The sequence below is a fragment of the Phyllostomus hastatus genome, unplaced genomic scaffold, assembly GCF_019186645.2.
Source record: "Phyllostomus hastatus isolate PE091 unplaced genomic scaffold, TTU_PhHast_1.1 phas_contig_5, whole genome shotgun sequence".
NCBI lineage: Eukaryota > Metazoa > Chordata > Mammalia > Chiroptera > Phyllostomidae > Phyllostomus > Phyllostomus hastatus.
In genome coordinates, this window is record NW_025333897.1 from 3,443,420 (window position 1) to 3,470,815 (window position 27,396).

Sequence of the window (27,396 nt, forward strand, 5' to 3'; positions counted from 1 at the left end):
ATAAAATCAAAGAGGTTGAGGTAACTTATCGAAAGTCACACAGTTTGTAGGTGAAAGAATCCAGAGCAGAATGTAGGTTTCTCTGATTCCAAAATTAGCCCTCTTTAAGATAGTACAGTCTTGAAAATATGCTCTGGCTGTCTTCTTGATATGTTATATGGAGGTATAATGAGAATTTGTGAATTCTCATTACAAGACCACACCTGCAACTCTGTGCTTGTAACCTTCAAACCAAGACTCAAATTCTTGTCTGAGAACATCTCATCAGAGGTTTTTCTCTAGGGCTATTAGGGCAAAGGAGAAAGGCAGAAGGGATTCACAGCTGTAGACATCAGAGACCCTACAAAATATCAGCCCTGAAATACTATCATACTGCAGAAACAGTTACTGATATCTCTGCTTGAGCACACCTTTCTGCAGGGATGAGGAATCATGCATGAAAGAACACTGAAGCCAGATTTTCGGACATTCACCCTATCCTATCTCAGCAAAATCAGCCACTATTTAAGGCACAGAAAGAAAATGCTCACAAACACCATTAAAGCAATAGGTTACTAAGGATTACTCTTGGGCCACCATACAAAAGCTGTCACACACATATTGACACAATCACACAAGATCACACCATCTCACTAACCTGTGACAACAATCTTGCCTTGCTCTGTCTCTTGCTCACACATGTATACAACTGCAACACATTGCACACCATCATGCATAGGCCCCTACAGGCAAGTAATTGTAGCTTCATACATGCAACCCTCAGTAGCAATGCAAAATATAAAGACCTCCTCCCTTAACCCCCATGGCATGCACATGCATGCACATGTGCACACACATGCACACACACACACAGGAGTACCCTGAAAGACACACCAAGGGACCTGACAAATTGGACACACAGTCATTCATGCCTGAACACTAATAGGCAGCCCTGGACATAAGCGGACAGACTGGCCCCACTCTTTGGCCTGCACAGTCTGGCCCCTCTGTTGTAGCATCTAGCCACAACAACTAGATCTCCAGAATTCATAGAAACACGCCCCCGCCATTGCATTACCCTAAGAAAGGCTAGGCATGCATGCTGTTGTCACAGGTCTTAATTGGGCACTGCTGGGGATGGAGAACTGCTGTTAATGCTCCAGCTCGAAGGATCTGGAGCTCGCAGTTCTGGAAGGAGAAGCAGTGCTCTCAGGGCAGTAACACACGCAAGTGGCAGGCTGGATCCACCCCAGAGCCAAAACCCCACCCTGTCCCATGGTCTAGAGGGACAAACTAGAACTGCTCCAAGCAGTTCTCTTGCACAGAGGAGCACTGGGAGGAGAGGGATGGAGGGCAATGAAGGAATAAGCTCTTCAGCATGGGGGAGAGAGGATGCTATAGACTTTGTGCCCACTGCTAGTGTCAGGAAGTTCCAGAAGTAGGAGGATCCTCCTGGGAGAGGAGCCCTTATGTTATCTATCCAAGGGAGCCAACAAGCCAAGAAGCCTGCAGTTCAGGTTAATTTTTGCAGTTTATTGTGTTATAACCAGGCTCACAGGCTGGGGAAAAATGTTTGGGAGACTGCATAGCAGGAGAAAAATACTTGTGAGGGTTGTGGAAACAATGACAATGTCTGCCTTCTTGTAAGAGGCAGTACTCCTATCACCCAAGTAGGAATCCATGATGTAGGTACAGTGTTTCATGGATGCTGGTCTACTGGAGGACTGGCAGAAAAGGACATCATGAGGGCTTCCAGCACCAAGACCCACAAACCTTTACCCCAAGTGGTGCCTAAGGCAGGGCAATGGATTCCTATATACCCAAGTTTTCTGTAAGAATTGAGGGTATTCTATCTACTGGTACAAGAATAAATTAAATACCTGGATAGGCAGGAGGGAAAGGAATTTCTCTATCAATGACACTGAGGGAGAGGGGCTACCAAAAGGGACCAAGAAGAAATAGTCCAAATCATTGTTTCCCAACCTTCATCATGGCAAAATCAGACAATGGTAATATTTGTATGGCATGTACAAATTGGAATTGTGTAAGTTAGGGTGTAGATTAAGCTGATACAATAAACACCTCAAAATACAGTGTCCTAAATACTAACTACATAATTATTTTCCCCTCACATAAGAATCTAGGAGTGAGCAGTCTAGGGCTAGTGGGATAGCTCTGCCTTCCTGAACAAATAGTTTCCATCTTTGGGGGAACGTTAAAATTCTGAAATCTCCCAGCCAGGAAGGCAGAGAAAGCAAGCAGAGAAATGATAATCATTCCTTTTGCTCATGTCTCAATGGTTAGGTAAAACTGACTTGATAAAAATTTAAAACTTTTGTGCATCAAAGGACATTATTAAAAAGTTAAAAGATAACCTACAGAATGGGAAGAAATATTTGCAAATTATGTATAGGATAAAGGTCTAGTATCCTATATATTGGGTTGGCCAAGAAGTTCATTTGGTTTTCCTGTAAGATGGCTCTCATAGTACTTAGCTGTCTTTAACTTCATTCAGAACAATTTTGTTAGATTGTATTGTGACAGCTGTCATATCAGCGTGCATTTAAAAAAACTTATCAAAATTGGTGCATTATTGTGTAGCCATTTTAATATTGAAGATGAAAGAAGATAAGCAACATTTTTGCATATTATGCTTTATTATTTCAAGAAAGGTAAAAATTCAACAGAAACAACAACAAAAAAAGATTTGTGCAGTGTATGAAGAAGGTGCTATGACTGATGTAACATGCCAAAAATGGTTTGCAAGGTTTTGTGCTGGAGATTTCTTGCTGGGCGATGCTTCACAGTTGAATAGACCAGTTGAAGTTGACAGCAATCAAATTGAGACATTAATTGAGAAAAATCAATGTTATACCATGTAGGGGAGAGCCGACATACTCAAAATATCCAAATCAAGCACTGAAAATCATTTGCAACTGCTTGGTTATGTTAATCACTTTGATATTTGGGTTCCACATAAGTTATGTGAAAAAACCTTCTTGACCATATTTCCACATGCAGTTCTTTACTTAAAGGTAACAAAAATGTACTGTTTTGTGTTTTTTTTAATTGTGACGGGTGATGAAAAGTAGATACTTCACAACAATGTGGAATGGAAAAGATTGTGGGGCAAGTGAAATGAACCACCAACAACTATACCAAAGGCTGGTCTTCATCCAAAGAAGGTGATGTCGTGTATATGTTGGGATTGGAAAGAAGTCCTCTATTAAGAGCTCCTTCTGGAAAATCAAACAGTAAATTCCACCAAGTACTGCTCCCAATTGGACCAAATGAAAGCAACACTCACTGAAAAGCGTCTGGAATTAGTCAACAGAAAACGCACAATCTTCCATCAGGATAATATAAGACCAACTACATGTTTCATTGATGAGCAAGCAAAAACTGTTACAGCTTGGCTGGGAAATTCTGATTCACATGACATATTCACCAGACATTGCACCTTCGGATTTCCATTTATTTTGGTGTTTACAAAATTCTCTTAATGGAAAAAATTTCAATTCCCTGTAAGACTGAAAAAGGCACCTGGAACAGTTCTTTGCTCAAAAAGATGAAGTTTTGGAAAGATGGAATTATGAAGTTGCCTGAAAGATGGAACAAAACGGTGAATACATTGTTCAATACAGTTATTCATGAAAATGAAAAATGTGTCTTTTAGTTTTACTTTAAAATGTAATAAACTTTCTGGCCAACCCAATATATAAAGAACTCTATGATTCCACAACCAAAAGACAAACAACCCAATTAAAATTTGAACAAAGTACTTGAACAGACATTTCTCCAAAGAAGATTACAGATGGCCAGCAAACATACAAAAAATGCTTAACATCATTAGTCATTAGGCAAATGCAAAATAAAAAATGTGAGGTACCACTTCCCATCGACTAGGATAGTTATAAATTAAAAGGAAAGTAAGTGTTAGTAAAGATGGGGAGAAATTGGAAACTTGTACACTGCTGGTAAAAACATAAAATGTTTCAGCTACTATAGAAAATAGTTTGGAAGTTCATCAAAAAAGGTAGTACTGACAGCCGTCAGAGGGGAGGGGATATGTGGGGACTGGATGAAAGAAGGTGTAGGGATTATCTAAAGAACATACATGCATAACCCATAGACATAGACAAGAGTGTAGTGATGGACAGATGGAGGGCAGGCAGGGGCTGGGTGGAGGTGGGAAAAGAGGGGGAATGGGGACATCTGCAATAGTGTCAACAATAAAAATAAAGTTAAAAAAGTTAAGCATAGGATTAACATACAACTCAAAAATTTCACTCCCAGGTTTACCCCCAAAGAACTAAAAATGAGTACATATACATACATGTTAATAGCAGCACTATTCAAAATAGCCAGAATTTGTAAATATCCAAAATACCCATAACAAAGGAACAAATAAACTAAGTGCAATACCTCATATATACAAGTACAAACAGTGGAATACTACTCAACCATAAAAAGGAATGAAGTACAGACAATGCTTACATGGCTGAACCTGCAAAACATTATCTACAAGAAGTCAGATATAAAAGGTCAAATATTGTATGATTCCATTTATATGAAATATCCAAACCAGTATGTTCATAAACATGGAACACAGATGAGTGGTTACCAGGGGCCTAGGGGAGGGGAAAAACTGTTTAATGAGTAAGGGGGCTTACTTTGGAATGATGAAAAAGTTTTGGAACTAGACACAGGTGATGGCTGCCTCACATTGTGAATGTGTACTAGATGCTCCTAAATTGTTCACTTAAAAATGACTAATTTCATAGTATGTTAACTTCACCTCAATAAATCATTTTAAAATGTGAATAGCCTAAGCACCTCAATTAAAAAGCACTGATTTTTAGATTAAATGTAAAGGAATACCCAACTGTATGCTGCTTATGAGAAGTCCATTGTAAATAGAAAACCACAAATGGTTAAAAATAAAATGATGGGGAAAGACACGATATGCTAAAACTAATTAAAGAAAAGAGTGGGCATATTAATATCAGACAAAGTAGATTTGAGAGCAAAGAATACTACCATGGATAAAGAAGGTAATTTTGTAACAATAAGGGGACAAATTAATTAAAAGTACATAACAATACCAAATATTTACATATTTAATACAACAGCTTCAAGACACATAAAGCAAAACCAACAGAATTGAAAAAGAGAAATAGAGAAGTTTACAATTATGGCTAGCAATGTCAAAACTCCTCTCTTAAAAACAATTACAGATAGTAGACAAACAAATTAATACAACACAAAATGAAATACATCAATGTACTCAAATACATCTGGTAATTTAGTATATACTAAAGGTGACATTTCAAATAAGTGAGAAAAGATGAATTATTTTTAAATTGTGTTGAGAAATGGAGTAGGCATGTAAGGGTAAAATTAGGTTCTCAGACATACAAAAAAAGTAAAAAAATGAAAGCACAAAATAAAAGGAGAAATCATGGGAAATTTTTTAAATTACTTTAAGAAATTCATATGCCCTAAAGGAAAATACTGGTAAATTAGAGAGATAACATAACAATCAATTTTGCATGGAAAAGAGGACCATAAGCAAATTTGAAAAACAACTAGTAAACTGGAAAAAATACTTTCAAATCACATCATAAAGTGCTGATGTGATCTAAGTAAAAGGTCACTTTCCAATTGAATATTGATCATGAAATAGAGACAGTTCAAAGAAGCTCAAACTCATTCATAATTAAAAAAAAACAAATTGAAAACTATACTGAGAAATAATTTTCCACCTATCAGACTGATAAATATCTAATAGTTTAGTGGTTTGACCTAATAGATAAGAAATTTATACCCCCCAAACCCAGAATACATACACTTTAAAAATATACATGTAACAGTGTACTAGGGTTCCCCACATCCTCTCCAATACTTGTTGTTTGTTGATTTGCTTATGATGGCCATTCTGACCAATGTGAAGTAGTATCTCATTGTGGTTTTAATGTGCATCTCTCTGATGGCTAGTGATGCTACCCTTTCATATGTCTCTGGGCCCTCTGGATGTCCTACTTGGAGAAGTTTCTGTTCAGGTCCTTTGCCCAGTTTTTTAAATTGGGTTGTTTGTCTTCCTGGTGTGGAGTCATGTGAGTTCTTTATATATTTTGCAGATGAAACCCTTGTCCAAGGTATCGTTGGGAAATATATTTTCCCATATAGTTGGTTCCCTTTTCATTTTGCTGACCCTGAGAATCCTGACACACCAATTCAAAAGAACCTATGCACCTCAGTGTTCACAGCAGCACAATTTACAATAGCCAAGTGCTGGAAACAGCCTAAGTGCCCATCACTAAATGAATGGATCAAAAAACTATGGTACATTTACACAATGGAATACTACACAGCAGAAAGAAAGAAGGAGCTCCTGCACTTCATGACAGCATGGATGGAACTGGTGAGCATTATGGTAAGTGACATAAAATCAGGCAGTAAAAGGCAAATATGATCCCACCTATAAGTGGAACCTAATCAACAAAACAAACAAGCAAGCAACATATAACCAGAGACATTGAAATTAAGAACAAAGTGACAGTAACCAGAGGGGAGGTGGGAGGAGATAATGGGGAGAAAAGGAGGAAGGGTTTTCAGGGATGTCTATAAAGAACACATGGACAAAACAAAATGGGGGTAGGATCACGGGTGGGAATTGGGGATGGCTGGGGTGGGGGGAGTGGAGGGGAGGAAATGGAAACAACTGTACTTGAACAATAATAAAAATGAAAAAAAAATGAAACATGGAAAAGAGAATCAGTTAGTGAATAATACAGACTCTTCAGTTGTCTGAGTCATTATTCTTTTTGCTTTAGGCATGGTAAGTTTAATGTAACCTTGGGGAACTTTCAAAGTAAGTTATTACTAAATCCATAGAAAGCATTATAATTAGTATTCCTATACCTCCAATAAATATAAGAAGGAATAAAGAAAAGTAGATATGAATTTAGCTTATGATATTAATATATTCTTGATTTGATATAATGTTTGACAATATTTTATTATATTTGTTTCTGTTCAAGTTTGAAGTATTCAAATATACTAAATCTGTAGCTTAAAGTTGTTTAAAGGGAATTTGTCTTAATACTTAAAAAAATAATTTTCAGATATTTGTCAATATAAGTATAAATTGACTATTAAAGAAATTGTGAAAGTAGTAGCCATTGTTGCACTCCATGCACCTATGTAAGTCTTCACTCTTAACTCATTTTTTCTGATCTGTTTTTATACATAATCTCCAGACAATGCCCTTGATTCTAACTGGTTCAAACTGTTTCCATATCATCAAGCTATGTTCATATCATCAAGGTTTACCTCACCACATCCACCCATAAAGTAGAAATGCATCACCTTACACTGTCATGTTCCTCATTACTCTGTAGAATGATAATATTTATTCTCTAAATATTTTAGACTCAAACTTCATTTTCACTGTTATTTGAAAACAGCTTATTTTACCTGCCAGCAATGTCTTTTATCTGATATCTTGAGTTCCAAAGTAGTTATCTATAAACTTCTTAAATGAAGTTTACAACTCACCATCAGACCTCATTTACAATTCTATCTTACTATATGTTATCATGAAATATGTTTAAACCCATGCCAGAAGCAGAAAATTAAATAATCTCTTTAAAATGAAGAGCCAAAAAATAATAATAAAATAAAATGAAGAGCCATTCACTAAACTGATGAATCCATTATTCTCTTAGCTTGTGATTCTTTCTTTGAAGGTCTAAGGTCAGTCACTGCCATAAATGATTTTAATTTCCTATGAGTAAGACGGTTATGGAGTTTTACTAGGAGAATTAAAAAATATCATCTATACTGTGAAACAGAGTAATAAATACTAAATTATCAACAAATAAAATGAAGCAATTCTATCAGCTTTATGAAATCGTGTATTCAAATTTTGCATATTTGTTATATCACAAATTTTCTCCTTAGGATAAATAATTATGCCATATAAAAGATCAAGGCTTTCTGCTCTGGCTGATGTGGCTCAGTTGACTGAGCACCAGCCTGTGAACCAAAGGTTTGTCAGTTCCCAGTAAGGGCACAAGCCTGAGTTACGGGCCAGGTCCCCAGTAGGGGGCATGTGAGAAGCAACCACCCATTAATGTTTCTCGCCTTCTCTTTCTCCCTCCCTCCCCCTCTATCTAAAAATAAATAATACCCTCCCCCCAAAAAAGAAAAGATCAAGGCTTTCTTACATGTGTAGCAAACATATAGTATATACATCAGGACCCTAATTCCAAGAGAAAAAAAATCCAATTCAAATTAACTAAAGCAAACACACACACACACACACACACACACACACACACACACAATTTTTTAACTGGATCACAAAAATGATAAAGTGAGGGATGGTGTAAAGTTGTAGAGTTCAGGCATGCCTGGATCAAAGAAATCAAAGAATTTCATCAGATTTCTGTCTCTCACCTCCATTTTCATCAGTGTTGGATTCATCTGTGTTGGAAAAGGTTTTCTCATGTAATGACAAAACAAAAAATGAAAAAACAGACAAAAACCCTGCTGGTAAGTTTTTAACCTCACTAAATCCTTGAAACTTGCAATTAAAAAAAAAACTTCTCTTACTATCCATCATAATAGCCACTAGAGCTCTAACAGTCCAGACAGGGCTATTTGCCAATCCCTTATTAATCACTAGGTCAAGGGAAATAACTGGCCAGCCTATGACCTGACACTGTCCTCCCTAACAGTTTCCCCAGAATCACATGCATTAAGGGTAAGCTAAGTCTCAAAAAGGGCACATAACAGATCACAAAGTAACAGATGTCTACTACTAGGGCTATTTCAAATAAGGAATGCTCATGAACTGAAGGCTTTCCCATATGCACTATATTCATAGAATTGCTAACCAAAGAATTCACTGATATTTATTTAATAAGGACTGAGTGGTGACTAAATGTTTTCTTTCTTATTCTTGTTATAATCAGAGTGTTTTTCTATTATGAATTTTCTGATGTCGTCTAAGGGTGGAGACACAGCTAAAATTACTCCCACATTCATTGCAATTATAGGATTTTTCTCCAATATGAATTCTCTGATGTAGCCTAAGGGATAATATCTGATGGAAAGCCTTCCCACATTCATTGCATTCATAGGGTTTCTCCCCAGTATGAATTCTCTGATGTTGATTGAGGTATGAGCCACAACTGAAAGCTTTCCCACATTTGTTACATACATAGGGTTTCTCTCCTGCATGACTTCTCTTATGATGAATTAGAACTAAAGCATCATTGAAGGCTTTCCCACATTTACTGCATTCAAAAGGTCTCTCTCCAGTATGGATTCTATGATGTCGATTAAGTTGTGAATCAGTCCGGAAAAACTTCCCACATTTGATGCACTCATAGGGCTTTTCTCCAGTATGAATTCTCTGATGTTGATTAAGGTGTGAGCGATAGCCAAAGGTCTTCCCACATTCATTACATTTAAAGGGTTTCTCTCCTGAATGAATTCTTTGATGCAGAGTAAGGGCTATGCGTCTGCTGAAGGCTTTTCCACATTGATTACATTGATAGGGTTTCTCTCCAGTGTGAATTCTCTGATGTTGATTAAGGTGTGCACTCTGTCTGAAGGCTTTATTACATTCCTTACATTCATATGGTTTCTCTCCTGTGTGAATTCTCTGATGTTCAACAAGGAAGGCATAACGGCTAAAGGCCTTCCCACATTCATTACATGCAAAGGGTTTTTCTCCAGTGTGGATTCTCTGATGTTGAGCAAGGTGTGCATTCTGTCTAAAGGCTTTGTTGCATTCCTTACACTCATATGGTTTCTCTCCAATATGAGTCCTCTGATGTTCACTGAAAAAGAAGTCATGGCTAAAGGCTTTTCCGCAGTCATTGCATGCATATGGTTTCTTTCTACTGTGAATTCTCTGAGGTTGAGTAAATAATGAGTAACAACTAATGGCACCACCACATTCATCAGGTAATTTTCCAAAATGAGTTGTTTGACGTTGAGTAAGTAATGAATGGAAACTTAAAAGATTTGAAAAATCATTACCTTTATAAGGCTTCTCCCCAGGAGGAATGCCTATATCTTTATTAAAGTATGTACTCTGTTTGAATTCTTTACATTTATTACCTATCAAAGATTCCTTCTGAGCATGTTGTCTTTTATTTTCAATTAGGACTGAATTTAGGGGGAACGTTTTATCGTAAATATCAAACTCATGTATCTGCTGTAATGTAGAAACTGTCTGTTGTGTTAAAAGTACTGACTTCAAGAGAATATTTCTGTCAGAATTATTATATTCATTGTCTGTTTTCACAGCATATATTTCCTTAAGACTTGCCACTTGCCTGAAATGCCTCTCCTGATTTCCATGACAATGCTCAAATTCATCCTCATATTTCCAAGTTTCTCTGAAACTGGAGCATTCAAAATCATGATTTGTAAGTCTTCCCATTACCATGCTCTGGGATATTTCCTCTTCATCAATGTACCATATTGGAGATAATTCCTTGATTTCATACCAAGACTCCCAGTCTGAAAAATATCAAGAAAGCAAATGTATCCTTTTTTCCTTTGCAAGGAGAAAGAAAACTATCATAGAAGAAATTGAAGAATTTAATTGAAGGAATGAAGAAAGAAACTATATCATTCTGACATCTCTCAAATTAAATTATACAATATGAACAAAATACAAAGAATAAAAAGAACTGCTAGAGGAAGGTATGTGTTGGTAATGAGGAAGAGGTGATTGGGGTAACAGATTAAATGTAGGGCATCAAGATGTAGACAAAGCTAAATGCTGAAAAGATAAAGAATTGGACATAATTGATTTGATCACAATGACAGTTTTCCTGTGTCTAGTCCTTAAAGTTTCCAGTGCATCCTGCACTATCCAGTGCTATTCATAGGGTGAAAAGCTCCATGAGGGCAGGGATTGTTTACTTCTTTTTTTTTTCACACAGCTGCATCCAGTGCCTAGGACAATGGCAGCATTTTGTAGAATCTATGAATGCTGACAGAATGCTCAACAACTTTAAAATTTTATGGGACCCAAGGGGAATTTATTTTTTCTCAGTGTCCAGCAGGAATCTTGAGGTCAGCATTTCTCATCATTGAGAAAAATATGACATCTCAGTACGTACTTGATACTTTCAGGAGGGGATATTTGTTGAGATCAAATAGAAAGAAAACTATTGTTCATAAGATAATCTCAAAAAGAGAAAAGCAAGAAAGTTCTTTTACTGTCACATTACAATAATCAGATAATATATTCAAGTATATGGAACCTATTACCAGAGCACCTTGTAGAGTATAAAAAAGGCTGAGACATAGGTCATTTTCCCTTTGTAAAACTCTAATGAGAAAGAGAAAAATTCTGTGCATAAAAATTCAATATGTCACATAAAAAAATTAGATAATAAGATAATGATTATGAGTAGAGCAAGTGTCGGAAAATCAGTGATCAAAACTCCCTACTTTAATTAAGGAATAAGTCCTGAAGAATGTGAGCTTGACTTTCAAGGTTTTGATAAGGGTTCCAAAATATAATTATTTCAGTGATGGAGTCATTTTCACACTTTGATGTGCTCAGTGATTATTTTAGGACTGCACATATTAGCTTTGGGGTTAATTATTCTTTTCCATAACTGTTTCCAATCTATTGAAAATAAAGTGGCAAATACACTAGGTCAGTATAAAACTGAAAAGTAAACAACATATTATTCATCTGTATTATTTTTCTTTCTAATATATTCTCTACTTTGAAGAAAGCCCACCCCTCCACAGTTCCTCCTATATACAGCCAAAGATATTTTCCTACTTGGACCCCTACCTCAAGCCAAGCCTGAAAGGGCTTTCTTTGTTCATTTATCCCCTGTTAGATCCACACTGTTGCTCTTGCTATAGAAGAGCAACTACTTCTGTTTCCTCACTCACTCTCCTAAACCTCTTCTCCTATATCTATCACTCAGGACCACTATATTCCCTTTAACCAAGAATAAATCTTCCCCACTCCAGGAAAACTGTAGCTTTATACAGTACATAACTCAATGGTAAGTAAAAGAAGCTTGATGGGAGGAGATTACAGACATTTCTGATATGGGGGATTCTGAGGTGCCTGGAGCTCCAAACTCTCTCTTAAAAAAAAAAGAATATTATGGAGTTAGGTAGGTAGATAAACACTGTAGCAGGAAGAACTCCAAATGAGGTATTTCCAGGGGAAAGTATAAAACAGGAAATACATATTGTCCATGTGGAAAACATATTCACTATGACTGAAGTAGAGAAATACTTAGAAGTCAATGATTTCATGATGGCACTCAGCAAAAGAAAAAAGACAATTCATTGTTATCAGTAATTGACTGAAGGGAAAAGGGAAGTCATAGGTTCAGGCAAAATGGAAAAGAGCTAAATGGCCATCTATGTGGCAGAGTGGAAACAACACAGGATTTGGGGTCAGACAAAGGTGAGTTTGAATCCAAACTCTACATCTAGCTAGTTAGGTATTCTGCCTTTACCAAACTGATTAATCTACCTCTTGAGCCTCAGTTTCCTAGTAGGTAAAATCATATGACATTGTAAGTATGGTATAAAAATTAGGCATAATACAGAGTGGGGCAAAAGTAGGTTTACAGTTGTTCACATGAAAAATATTATAGTAATAAATAATAATATAAGAATCACTCTGTGTTTCATGTACCCACAACTGTAAACCTACTTTTGCTCCACCCTATATATAACATATCTAGCAGTGTCTGGCTCGTTATATATATATGGTGATGTTTATCATAAAATGAAACAAATTAATGTATACTCATTAAGTAATTCTTATAGCCACCACTAAGTAGGCTTAGATATTATTACATTTGATTTTGAGGCTCACGTGATATCTATTACATCATAGTATTTTGAAATAGATTGATGGTCAAGTGGCAAGGCCAAAAATAGGAGAGGTAAACTCTTTGAGGTTAAAATGTGTCCAAGAAATGTTTTAGGTTTGTAATTTCCAACTGAATATCGTCTGTAAATAGATAGAAGTTATAAGTTAAAGTATGATCAAATTTGAAATCCAATCAGAACTTCATAGTAAGTAGGCTTATGTATGATGTTGGAAGAAGAAAAGAACTGTGGACCTGGTCTGAAACCCAGCACAGTCTAGTGGGAAATCTGAGAAAAAAAGGATAAGACCTATGGGGAAATCTTTTTTAATTAAAGTATAGTTCACATAAAATATGGCAGTTTCAGGTGTACAATATAGTGATTTGATATTTATATTCCTTATATTGTGATTACCAGATTAAGTCCAATAAAATCATCAGTCACAAGAAAATGTTATTACAATAATACTGACTATTTTCCTTATGCTGTATATACATATGTGACTTTTTCTTTAAAAAACAACAACAATAACTAAGACTTGTACCTTATGGGGAAATCTTAAGAAGGAGGGAGTTTTCTGCTAATCCCCAAAATATATTCCAATGAATAACCTGAATAATGAGACACATAGGTACAGACTGGATCTCCTTCTGTAAAAGACTGTATAGAATTATGCTGTTTAATAAGGCAGCCACAAAACACATAGAGCAGTTTAATTAATTTAATTAAAAACTTTTTGGTGTATGTATCAGTAGCTTGTTCTTAAAATTTTTATTTTTATTTTATTGTATTTTTTCTATTACCATTTATCTCCCTTATAGCCTCCTCTACCTCCACCTAGTTCCCCTCCCCCCACAATCACCATACTGTGGTCTATGTCCAAGTGTTCTTTCTTTCTTTTTTTTCTTTTTTGCTCAATCCCTCCACCCTCCCAACCTTCCCCATCAAAGCTGTCAGCCTGCTCTCTGAGTCTGTCTCTGTTTTGCTTCTTAGTTCAGTTTGTTTATTGGATTCCACATATGTGTGAAATCATATGGTACTTGTCTTTCTCTGACTGCCTATTTCACTAAGCATAATGTTCTCCAGGTCCATGCATGCTGTCACAAAGAGTAAAATATTTTTCCTTTTTTAAGATCAAGTAGTATTCCATTGTATAAAATGTACCATAGCTTTTTTATCTATTCATCTACTGACGACCACTTGGGCTGCTTCCAAAAGCTATTGTAAATAATGCTTCAGTGAACATAGAGGTGCATATATTCCTCAAATAGGTGTTTCAGGTTTCTTCAGATAGATTCCCAGAAGTTTAAAACTTTAGTTTCTCTGTCATACCTAGCCATATTTTAAGTGCTCAGTAGTAAACATGGTTATTGTATTGGAAAGCACAGATACAGGTCATTTCTGTCATCCAAGAATGTTCTATTAGGAAGCACTGGATAGACATCCAGATTAATATAACAAAGATCTTAGGGTTGAATGAAGAAAAGACAAAAATAGGGACAGGATCTAGTTAAAGGGAGAGAGAAAGAGGACACAGATTTGGACAGAGGAATAGAATTGTGGTCAGAACTATTTTATATACCTCATTAAGATGGGGAATATGAAAATGAAGACAGGCACCTGAATTTAATGAAACTAGATGGGCAGAAGCCAGATTGCAAGTGATAAGACAATGGAAGAAAATTTGTAGTGAAGGCAAAGAATGATGATTACAATTGGAATATAAGTAATTGGAAGGCAGAAGGAAGTATGGTATACAGACACTAAAAAGGTCCTATAAAATTATTTTAAAGAAGATTTAAATAATATTTATTATTATTATTTAATAATAATATTAAAGGGATTGATTTAAGAGAAGGAATAGATGGAGAGAGGAAACTACATATAAAGAAAAAAACAATAAATAAATACCTATCAATAATAACTTCAAGTGGAAGTGGATTAAATGCTCTAATCAAAAGACATAGGGTGGCTGAATGGATAAGGTAATATGACCCATTTATATGCTACCTACAAGAGAACCACCTCAGAACAAAATATTTAAACAGGATGAAAGTGAAGTGATGGAAAAAATTGAATGCTAAGGGAAATGAATAAAAAACTTGGGAAGCCATACTTATATCTGACAAAATAGACTTAAAAACAAAAGCCAAAACTAGGGACAAAGTATGCCATTACATAATAAAAACGTGATTGATCCAACAAGAGGATATAACCCTTATAAACATATCCACACAATATAGGAACACCTAAATATATGAAGGAAATCTTGGTGGAATTTAAGAGAAAGATGATAGGAATGCAGTCATAGTAGGGGGATTTAATACCACATGTCATCAGCAGATAGAACTTCCAGACAAAAAATCATCAAGGAAATGGTGATCTTAAATGATAGACTACATTGAATGGATTTAATTGGTGTTTACAAAACACTTCATCCCAAAGCAGTAGAATATACATTCTTCTTAACAGCACATGGCACATTCTCAAAGATAGACCTCGTATTGTAACACAAAATAAGTCTTAACAAATTCATGAAGATTGAAATCATATCAAGCATTATCTTCAAGCACAATGGCATGAAACTAGAAGTCCTCTATAGTAAAAATATTGAAAAACATTTAAACACCTGGAGGCTAAATAGCATGATATTAAACAATGAATGGGTTAACAATGAGATCAAGGAAGAATTTAAAAAATTACTTGGCAACAAATGATGATGAACACAAAGAATGTAAAATCAATGGTACACAATGAAAGCAGTCCTGAGCAAGAAGTTCATAGCATTACAGTCCTACCTAAAAAAAAAAACAACAAAAAACAAAAAATATCTCAAATAATCTAACCCTGCAGTAAAAGAACTAGAAAAAGATCAACAAACAAATCCCAGAGTAAGAAAAACAAAGAAATAATAAAGGTCAGTCAAAATAAATGACACAGAGACCAAAAAAATACAAAAAAATCAATGAAATCAAAAGCTAGTTCTTTGAAAAGATAAACAAGATTGAGAAACCTTTAACCAGACTCATGAAGATATAAGAGAGATGCTCCAAATAAACAGAATCAGAAATCAAAGAGAAGTAGCAACTGACATCACAGAAATACAAAGAACTGCAAGAAAATATACCAGCAAAACAGACAACCTGGGTGAAATAGATAAATTTTTAGAAATATACAATCTTCCAAAACTGAATTAGACAGAATCAGAAAACCTGAACAGATTGATTACAACTAATGAAATTGAAGGAGTAATCAAAAAGCTCCCAGCAAACAAAAGTCCTGAACAGAATGGATTCACAGGTGAATTTTACCAAACACTTAAAGAAGAAATAACACTTATCCTACTCAAACTACTCTGTAAATTCAAGAGGAGGGAGACTTACAAGCTCTTTTTACAAGGTCAGCATTACCCTAATTCCAAAATCAAGTACAACAGAAGAAAGTGATAGGCTAATATCCCTGATAATCATAGGTGCTAAAGTCCTGAACAAAATATTAGCAAATCAAATACAGCAATACATTTAAATGTGGTATACATTCATATACTACAGTCAAGGGGAACTTATTGCAGGAATGCCAAGTTGGTGCAATATTTGCAAATCAGTAAATGTGGTACACCACATAAATAAAATGTAAGATAAACATCAAATGATCATGTCAATAGATGCAGAAAAAGCATTTGATAAAATCCAGCACATATTTGTGATAAAAACTCTCAGCAAAGTAGGGATAGGGGGGACATACCTTTATTAAAAGATTGTATATGAAAAACCTATAGCCAACATCATACTCAATGGGCAAAGATAAAAGTTTTCCTTCAGATCAGACACAAGACAGGGATGTCTGCTTTCATCACTCTTATTCGACATAGTATGGGAAGTCCTGGACATGGCAATCTGACAAGAAGAAGAAATAAATGGCATCCAAAATGAAAAAAAGGAAATAAAACTCTCATTGCTTCTACATGACATGATATTTTACATAGAAAATCACAAAGACTCCACCAAAAGAACACTAGGCCTAATAAATTAATTTGGCAAAGTAGCAAGATATGAAATTAATATTAAGAAACTGGTGGCATTTTTATATATAAATAAAAAAACTATCAGAAAGAGAAAATAGAAAACAATCCCAACAACAACAAAAATTAAATACGTAGGAATAAATTTAACCATTGAGGTGATAGACTTGTACTTGGAAAACTATAGGACATTGAAGAAACAATTGAGGAAGACATAAATAAGTTAAAGCATATACTGTGTTCTTGGACTGAAAAAATTAACATCATTAAAGTGTCTATACTGCCCTGGACTGGTGGCTCACTTAATTGGAGGATCATCCTGTACCCCAAGTTTGTGGGCTCGATTTCCAGGGACAGCACATACTAAGACTGCAGGTTTGATCCCTGACTAGGGTGCATAGAGGAGGCAACTGATTGATCTTTCTCTCCGACATCAATATTTCTTTCTCCTTCTCTAATTCTCTCTCTCCCCCTAAAAAAAATGTCCATATTGTCATTAGCAATCTATAGATTCAATGCAATTGTTCCTAAAATACCAATGGCATATTTCAGAGCTCTAGAAAAAATATTCCAAAAATTTATACAGAACCAAAAGACCCAGAGCAGCCTAGCAATCTTGAAAAAAAAAAACAAAGTTGAAGCTATCATAATACCTGATATCAAACTATACTATAAGGCCACTGTAATCAAAGCAGTCTGGCCCTGTCATAAGAGCAGTCATAAATATTAATGGAACAGAATAGAGAACCCAGAAATACACCTACTCTTTTTATTGTAAGTTAATATTTGACAAAGGAGGCAAGAGCATACAATGAAGTAAAGACAGTATTTTCAATAAATGGTGTTGGTGTTGGGAAATTAAACAGGTATATGCAAAAAAAAAAAGAATCACAGATTTAAACCATACACAAAAATAAACTCAAAATGGAATAAAGTTTTAAATGTAAGTTGTGAAACCATAAATATCCCAGAAGAAAACAAGCAGTAACATTTCAGACATCTCTTGTAGCAATAATTTAGTTGAAATATCTCTAAGGGCAAGGGAAACAAAGGAAAAAATAAACAAATGGGACTATCACAAACTAAAAAGCTTTTGCACAGCAAAAGAAACCACCAACAAAATAAAAAGAGAATACACTATATGGGAGAACATATTTGCCAATGATGTATCTAATAAGGGGTTAATTTCCAAAATACATAAAGTCTTTATACAAGTCAACATCAGGAAGATAACCCAATTAAAAAATAGGCAAAGGAGCCCAGGCTGGCATAGCTCAGTGGATTGAGTGAGGGCTGCGAACCAAAGTGTCGCAGGTTCAATTCCCAGCCAGGGTACATGCCTGGGTTGCAGGCCATGACTCCCAGCAACCGCACATTGATGTTTCTCTCTTTCTCTCTTTCTCCCTCCCTTCCCGCTCTAAAATTAAATAAATAAAATCTTAAAAAAAAAAAGAATACACTTTCTGCATTTAAAAAAAATAGGCAAAGGATCTGAATAGACACTTCTCAAAAGAGGAAAAACAAATGGTCAATATACATATGAAAAATGCTCAAGGTCACTGTCAGAGAAATTAAAATTGAAAAAATGAGGTATTAGCCCTGGCTGGTGTAGCTCAGTGGAATGAGTGAGGGCTGCGAACCAAAGTGTCTCAGGTTCGATTCCCAGTCAGGGTATATGCCTGGGTTGCAGGCCATGACCCCCAGCAACCACACATTGATGTTTCTCTCTCTCTTTCTCCCTCCCTTCCCTCTCTAAAAATAAATAAATAAAATCTTTTAAAAAATCAGTTATCATATCTGTCAGAATTTATTGATTTATCATCAATCAATCAACAAATAAGTCTTGGCAAGGGTGTGGACAAAAGGGAACCCTAGTGCATTGTTGGTAGGAATGAAAATTGGTGCAGCCACTGTGGAAAGCAGTATGTAGTCACCTGAAAAATTTAAAAATAGAACTGCCTTATGACCCAGTGACTCCACTTCTGGGAATTTATCCAAAGAAATTCAAAACACTAATTCTAAATAATATATGAACCCCTATGTTCACTGCAGCATTATTGACAATAGCCAAGATTTGGAAGCTACCCAAGTGTCCATCAATAGATGAGTGAATATAAAAGTGTGGTACACTTAATACCATGCAATACTCCTTGGCCATAAAAAAGAAGGAAATTTTAGCTTTTGAGTGGATGGACCTAGTGGATGTTAAGTGAAACAAGCCAGTCAGAGAAAGACAAGTACCATACAATTTCACTCCTATGTGGAATCTGATCAACAAAATGAACTGAACAAGCAAAACAGACACATACTCATAGAGATCAGTCTGACAACAGTTAGGATGGATGTGGGGGTGGAAGGTAGGGGCATTGAGGGATCGAGCATAAAAAAAGAAAAAACTCATGGACACAGACAACAGTATGGTGATTACTGGGTAATGGTGGGGTGTGGGGAAGTAGAGGGAGGTACAGGTGGGGTAAATGGTGATGGATGGAGCCTTGAAACTGGGTGGTGAACACACAATACAGTGTACAGATGATGTGTTGTAGAATTGTACACCTGTAACCTGTATAATTTTGTTAATCAGTGTTACCCCAATAAATTCAATAAAAAGTAAAAAACTGGGTGAGAAAAAATGCACCACAGTTAAAACACAAGGCACAGTCTGGGCAAAAGACAACCAAAATACATATTATAGAAAAATAGTTAGTGCCTAGAATATATAAAGAAATTCTAAAAATCAGTACAAAAAATTACAAATAATCCAACTCCAAAGAATGGGTTAAAAATATTAGCAGGAGAAAAAAACTAAGTGAACAATTCATTTCTGGAAAGATGCTCAATCTTACTAAACAAATCAAAACTACTTCAAAAGTATCTCTCTCCATCATTATGGCAAGATTTAAGTTAGATAATATCAAGGACAATATTAAAAACTTAAATTGGAGAATATCAAAGGAATAATGAAACAGGAACTCTCCAGACATGGTTAGTAGGTTTTAATTGATATAATCACCTTCAAGAACAGTTGAGTATCTAGGAAAGTAAAATGTGCACTTCCATGCCCCAGCAATTCTACTTCCAGGTACAAACACTTGACAAACTCTTATGTGCATGTGTATGAAACCATATCATGCTACTAGTGGGATGCAAAACATGGGAACAAGTTAAATGTCTATCAATCAGTAGGAAAATGGTTAAGTAAAATGTGGTAAATTCAAAACAGGGAATATTATATAGCATTTTAAAAAGAACAAAATCATATTGCATAAGGATTAATAAAGGATAAATTTCAACACTGAGTAATAAAAAGCAAGTTGCAGAATAAAACATAAAAAAAACTACCTATGAAAATAAAGACACTTTTTTATTTTACAGATGCATAGAAGTTTACAATAAAAAGTTTTAAAAATGAACTGGAATGACATACACTGAATCCACAACTGTCATTTCTAAGATCAAGATGTAGATGAGGGAGTGAAATAAGAATGAGGAACAAAGAGAACTTATGACAATTTATCTCTTTATCAAAAAATAAAAATATATTAAAATATTAACAATCATCAACTCTAGGCATTATATTATTCTCTATACTTTTCTGTATTTTTAACTTTATTACTAAAAAAAATTTACTAAAATAAAAAACTTGACTCTGCATTCTAAAAAAGAACACTTTTGTACCAGAAAAAAGTGACCCAAAATGGTGAAGATGGAGATATGCCTTAATAAAATGACTTAGAAGAGCAATCTGGGAGACCAAAAAACTATAAAGTTACTTATACATAAAGGAAAAACATCAATCTGTCATCAAACTTCTTCAAAAAAACATTTAACACCAGTATTATAAGAATGGTTGATTATAAACAGAACTTGGGAGGACATTGTTTGCACAAGTTTTTTTTTATGAAGCTGCTAGAGGACAAACCTCAGCCAATCAACTAATGTCTAGAAAAATTTTGGCAAAAGAACTAGGAGAAAATACTTCATAAACTTCACTATGAAACTAAGAGCTAAATAAAAGGTTGGTATAAATGTGACACAATAGCATGTAAATATAATATGTCTTGACAACGTAAAAACAGTATAAATAACTAAATTTGGGAAGAGAATGTGGAAAGTAAAATAAGCTCACTCATCTGTAACGAGTAAAAATGAAAGGCTTGTTTTTAAAGCTCACCAATCGAGTAGCAGAAAGGAACATTGTCTACATAAACAGAGGAGCTAATACCATGAAGGTAAACATGTGATAAAAGGAAATTTTTCCTAATTATTTTAAAAAAATAAAGTATTATGTGACAAAAAAGGCTAGGGAAACAGATAGTAAAAGTTTCTTTTAAAAACTATAAAATAAAAAAATATTACAAAACTATATATAGGATTAGGCCCAAATATATCAAAAATGCAATTGGACTTTCACTTATTAAATAGAAATGATATTCAGATTTGTTCAAAAAACAAAACAATTCTATACTGCATATAAACCCTACATTTCTTTTTTTTAACTATTTTTTAAAAGTTTTTATTTATTTATTTTTAGAGAGAGAAGGGAGGGAGAGAGAGAGAGAGAGAGAGAGAGAGAGAGAGAGAGAAACATCAATGCGCAGCTGCCAGGGGCCATGGCCTGCAACCCAGGAATGTACCCTGGCTGGGAATCGAACCTGCGACATTTCGGTTCGCAGCCCGCACTCAATCCACTGAGCTACCCCAGCCAGGGCTAAAACCCTACATTTCAAACAAAGTAATTCTACAAAGTGGAAAATGAAAGAACTGGAAAATGAAAGAATAAAGGCTCTAAAGAAAAAAAAGGCAAAGAAACAATTTCTCCCAAAGAACCTTCGGGAGGAAGGCAGGCTGTTGATATCTTGATTCGAGCCCTGTAAGCCTCATTTCTGACTTTTGGACTCAACAGCTAAAAGATAATAAATTTCTGTTGTTTTAAGCTACTAACATGGTGGTAATTTGTTATAGCAGCAATAGAAAATTAATATAGAAATCAAACTGGTACAACCTTCCTGGAGGGGAATTTAGAAAATCCTAATAAAATTACATATGTACTTACTCGGTGATCTAACATCTAGGGACCTGCCCTGAAAACACAGCCTCAACAACACAAAAAATACATAACTACAAGGTTATTCACTGTAGCATTGTTTGTAATTGTAAAATATTGCAAGCAAACTAAATGTCCACACATTAGAGAGTGGCGGAAAAAATTACAATAACATCTACATAAAGAAATATTCTGCAGCTATTAAAAAATGAGAAAGTTGCCCTGGCTGGTGTAGTTCAGTGGATTCAGGGCAGGCTGCAAACCAGAGGGTTGCAGGTTTGATTCTCAGTCAGGGCACATGCCTGGGTTGTGGGCCAGGTCCCCAGTGAGGGGCACATGAGAGTCAACCCCACATTGATGTTTCTCTCCTTCTCTTTCTCCTTCCTCTCTCTCTAAAAATAAATAAATAAAACCTTTTTAAAAACTAAGAAAGCTCCCTGTTAACTAATATGAAGTGAGTTCTCATAGATATAACTCAGTGAAAAAGCAATATGCAAAGAGTCCATGGTATGCTACTTCATGAAGCATACAAGGAGATACAAGAAACTACATATATTTCTGCTCATTTGTGCAAAAGAAGCAAAAAGGACAAACCTGAGGATAAAAGAGACTGGTAATCTACAAAGGGTGTATAATAAAGGGGTACAAGGAAGAAGCAAACAGAAACAGGATGGTAGGCATGAGAAGGGAACAACACATTTCTTGGGATATATTGTTGATCATAGTATCTTCCCTGCCAGGTAAGTATGGAAGATATATTCTTTTTTTCCCCCTTTTTAATGTATATTTTATTGATTATGCTATTACAGTTGTCCCCATTTTCCTCCCTTTGCCCCTCTCTACCTGGTTCCCCCCTTCCCTCCACCAATTCCCTCCCTCTTTAGTTCATGTCCATGGGTTATGCATGTAAGTTCTTTGGTTTCTCCATTGTCTATACGTCCTTAACATCCCCTTGTCTATTTTGTACCTACCCATTTATGGTTCTAAATCCCTATGCCTTTTCCTCCGTTCTCCCCCTTCCACCTCTGAGCTGATAACCCTCCAAATGATTTCCATAGCTATGATTCTATTCGTGTTATAGTTGTTTGCTTAGTTTGTTTTTGTTTTTTAGATTCAGTTGTTGATGCTTGTTTGTTGTCATTCTAATGTTCTTAGTTTTGATCTTCTTTTTCATACATAAACCCCTTTAACATTTCATATAATAAGGACTTGGTGATGATGAACTCCCTTAGCTTTGCCTTATCTGAGAATATATTCTTGAAAAGCTCTGATTTTATTTTTTATAGCACACTAATGTTTCAGAGACCAAAAAACCCCCCACAAAAAACAAAAAACAAAAAACAAACAAACAAACAAACAAACAAACAAACAAAAAACAATGTAACCCAACCAGGATGGGGTAGGAACGAAAAATAGAATACAAATGAACCTAAAAATACTAACCTAAATAATTTTGAAAAAATAGCATTCTTGTTACAGGGTGCAACCAAGAGGGGGGATCCCAAATAGGCATTTGAAATGGGGTCCAGAACTCAAGGTGTCCAGGAGATTTTAAGGTGTCCTCACCCCTTCCCCCACAGGTGTGAGTTGGGAGAAGGAGCACACAGAGCAAGAACATGCAGGGCAGCTTTGCAGCTAATCCATGGCATGGTCATTTAGCATACCTATAGCCTTTGGCTGGTCACTTGGATATGCTAAATAGCTATGGCCCTGCTCAAGGCCAGGGGGATGGAAAGGGATCTCCCCTCAAGATGGGAAGGGGGAGGGGGCAGGTCCCCTGAGTTACAGCACCTGCGTGGGAGCTGGGAGAAGATTGGCTCCATGACATGGGGTGACACCTGCCCAGACCCACGATGGCGACCAGAAAAGCTGGAGAAGACAGCAGACTGAGGGCAGGTGTGTACAAGTGTAGGAGGAGTCGGAAATGGGGCTGCAGAAGAAGATTGGCATGGGGATTTAAACCCAGACACGCCAGACATTGAGGAGAGAAGCACGCGGCCTGGACAGAGTGGGGACTCTCCCTTCCCGCAGCCCTGAGAGAGAGAGAACCACGCGGCCTTGACAGAGTGGGGACTCTCCCTTCCTGCAGCATCAAAGAGGGAACCACGCGGCTCTGGCAGAGTGGGGACTCCCGTGGCCCTGAGAGAGGGAGAACCACTCGGCCTGGACAGAGTGGGGACTCTCCCTTCCTGCAGCATCGAAGATAGAACCACGCAGCTCTGGCAGAGTGGGGACTCCCGCGGCCCTGAGAGAGGGAGAACCACTCGGCCTGGACAGAGTGGGGACTCTCCCTTCCTGCAGCATCGAAGAGAGAACCACGCGGCTCTGGCAGAGTGGGGACTCACGTGGCCCTGGGAGAGAGGACCACATGCCTTTGCCAGAGTGGGGACCCCCACAGCTTTAGAAGGGAGAACCACCACCTGGTTTTAGCAGAGATCCTGGCAACTCAGCTGAGGGTGCCGGGAACCCAGGGAGGTCTCCCAGTCGAGATGGAGTACTAACTGGGAATAACCAGAGGACTGCCTGAGCCATGGACTTCTATTTCCTTTCCTGAGATACGGTACTCTGGACTGGGCAAAGGGGGAAGGAAGGAAGGACTGTGTCTGTTTGTGGGTCTTTTAAGGGACTTTAGGATTATTTGATAAAGACATTAGGTCACTACTTGAAGTTTGTATAGCATTAAATAAACATTTCCTTTCCTTTTCACAAATCTCTGGCATTGAGAGATGTCTTTCCTCGGGCGGCGGACATGAAGGACCTGGGGGCTTTTTTTTCAATAATAGTATATTGTCCCAGGCCCCCCTTGTTTGTTCTGTAACATTCTGACTGAATACTATAAGATTAAAGATAAGAAAAACATACCAAAATAATGTAATCTAGTTAGGAAATTTGTTTCTTACAGAAAAATAGATAGGAAATTCTGAAATTACTTTATGTAAATATTAAAACTGAGCAAATAGGTAAATATATTGTTTCTTGTTATCATAAAAAGAAATTATAAATAAGTAAATGAGGAAGGCTACAATAAACCCTGTCGATCAGGAACAGAATCAGGATATCAATATAAATTGATAGTTCCAATACATAAAAAGATAGAGGCAAAAACCTAGAAGTGTGTATATGTCTGTGTGTGCGTTAGTGTACATATAGATATTTCCCAGCTAAATCTATGGTGAGGGCCGAGGAGTAATGACATTCAGACCTTGGCTTCTAAACATCATTTTCAAATATAAGGAACCAGGACTCCTTGGAGAAGTGCTTGATTTAAAGCTGGGGTAAGTAAAACTACATGAATCTGGAACATCTTGAACTGCACACACACAAAAATAATGGGTGGGGACATTTCAAAAGTTCAAAGAAACTTACTTGAAGAAAAGGCCAATGGGCAAAGCTAGAACAATTTTAGCCTCAAAATAAAGATTCATTGGATCTACCTCAGAGAAAAAATAAAAACCATGATTCCATAGACATAAGAAATAATTGAATATATAATGAAATGGGAGAGAATGAACAGTTCTTCCCTGAAGAACAATCCTAATTAATATAAGAAAAGAGGGAAGTGAAAAAATCAATATTAGGGCAAGACAACAATAATAACTGTTGCAGACAAGATCTATTAAGCCAATGGATGCTAAAATTAGTGAAGAAAAGTTTTAGAAGAATCTGAATAGTCTCAAAGTATCTCCTCCAACATAATTAAAAAAAGAAAAACTGTAACTTGAAATGGAGAAACAAGGCAGACACCACCAAGTATTCAAATCTAACATCAATATTAAGACATTAACATTATGAATCACTTGGTATGATGAACTGAGAGGAACACAGTATTATTTTTGTGGCAGTCTTTAAAAAAACTGCATTAAAGCTCAATCTAATCATGAGAAAACAATGGATAAACCCAAATTCAGTAGATGCAGATGTAATGAGGCATTTGTCTAGAGTAAGGCATATCTGAAGACTCTGGGAACTTCTCCTAGATAATGAAATCAACAGATTACCCAATGTGTCTGAGTGTCTTAAAGTAGGCAGAAGGGCAAATAGACTAAACCCCCAGATAATTATTAACTCCAGACATAATAAAAAGTTTTACACAAGTCTGGTCAAAATGGCAGCATCAACATGGTACTTGCATTCTCCCACAACCACAGAAAAATTACAGCTAGGCCTGGGCTGGATAGCTCAGTTGCCTAGAGCACTGTCCTGATATGCCAAGGTTGTGGTTTTGATCTCTGGTCAGGGCACATACAAGAAGCAACCTATGAATACATAAATAAATGGAACAACAAACTGATGGGGTTTTTTCCCTCTCTCTCATTTACTCTCTTCCTCTAAAATTTAAAAAAAAAAAAACCTTTTCTTTAAAAATTACACCCTGGCCACATGGCTCAGTTGGTAGGAGCACCATCCCATACACCAAAAGGTTGTGGGTTTGATTTCCAGTGAGGGCATATACCTAGGTTGCAGGTTCCAGCCCCAGTTAGGATGTATATGGGAGGCAACTGATTTTTTTCTCTCTTGCATCAAAGTTTTTCTCTGATTCTCTCTCCCTTTCTCTCTCTCTAAAATCAATAAACATCCTCAGGTGAGGATTAAAAAAATTACAACTGAACTACAGAACAAACATCATTCAGAATGGCCTGAAATCTAGCCGAAATGGAAGTCCTACTACTAAGGATATAAAGAAGAAGCCTTGTCAAGACTGGTAGGAGGGGTGGAGATGTGAACGGGTTGGTCCCACACCCACCTGTGGTAGATAAAAATCAAGAGGGATATCTCTGCTGCAGATGTCCATCGTAAGGAGCAAGGGGTCCCATTCCCACACCAGGCTGTCCAGCCCAGGGTTCAAGTGCCAGGAAAAGAAGTCCCCATAACTTCTCACTGTAAAAAACAGCTCGAATTGTGGCTGAGTGAAGACAAAGGATTTCTTCAATCCCAGGTAGTTCCTCTTAAAGGGTCATACACAGACTTACTTGGACTCACTCCTTCTGAGTTCCAGTTCTGGGATATCAGCTCCAAAGGCACCAGAGACATACAGGGAGAAACTGATATTCCTGACATCAGTGCAAGAGATGGAGGGGCAGCTTTCCACCAGACAGAAGTGCTGACAGAGGCTACTGGTCCTTTGATGGGCCCTCCCTTCACAGACCCAGCAGGCTGTCAAAATACCTGAGGCTCTAACAACCTGGCTAACACATTTATCCCTGCCCTGGTAATTACATGAGGCCCTACCCCACCCAATTTGCAGTTCCACCAAAGATGGTTTCCAGTGGCTTTTCTAGATGATTAGACTGTTTTAGCTCATGCTTCAGACTTTCCTAAAATCTCTCAAGCAAGCAGCATCTGGCCTCAGAGTGCCCCATACCTCTGACTAAGTGGCCCAAGGACCAACACTAGTCATAGCCACCTCATAGGCTGGCCTCTCCTGGACACCTCCAAGCCAAGAACAAGTAGCAGCCATTTGCAG

The 27,396-nt window shown here is 36.6% G+C and overlaps 1 protein-coding gene across 3 annotated transcripts in view; it reads right to left on the reverse strand.

Moving 5' to 3' along the window:
* Positions 1 to 8,916: 8,916 nt before the first annotated feature.
* The window catches only part of ZNF527 (zinc finger protein 527), a 30,687-nt gene continuing 12,207 nt past the window's right edge, over positions 8,917 to 27,396 (reverse strand). For all 3 annotated transcript variants that reach the window (XM_045846597.1, XM_045846598.1, XM_045846596.1), the window contains one exon: positions 8,917 to 10,521. In XM_045846597.1, coding sequence (XP_045702553.1) covers positions 8,957 to 10,521 — 1,565 coding nt within the window. In that variant the 3' untranslated portion in view covers positions 8,917 to 8,956. The remainder of the gene's footprint in view (positions 10,522 to 27,396) is intronic.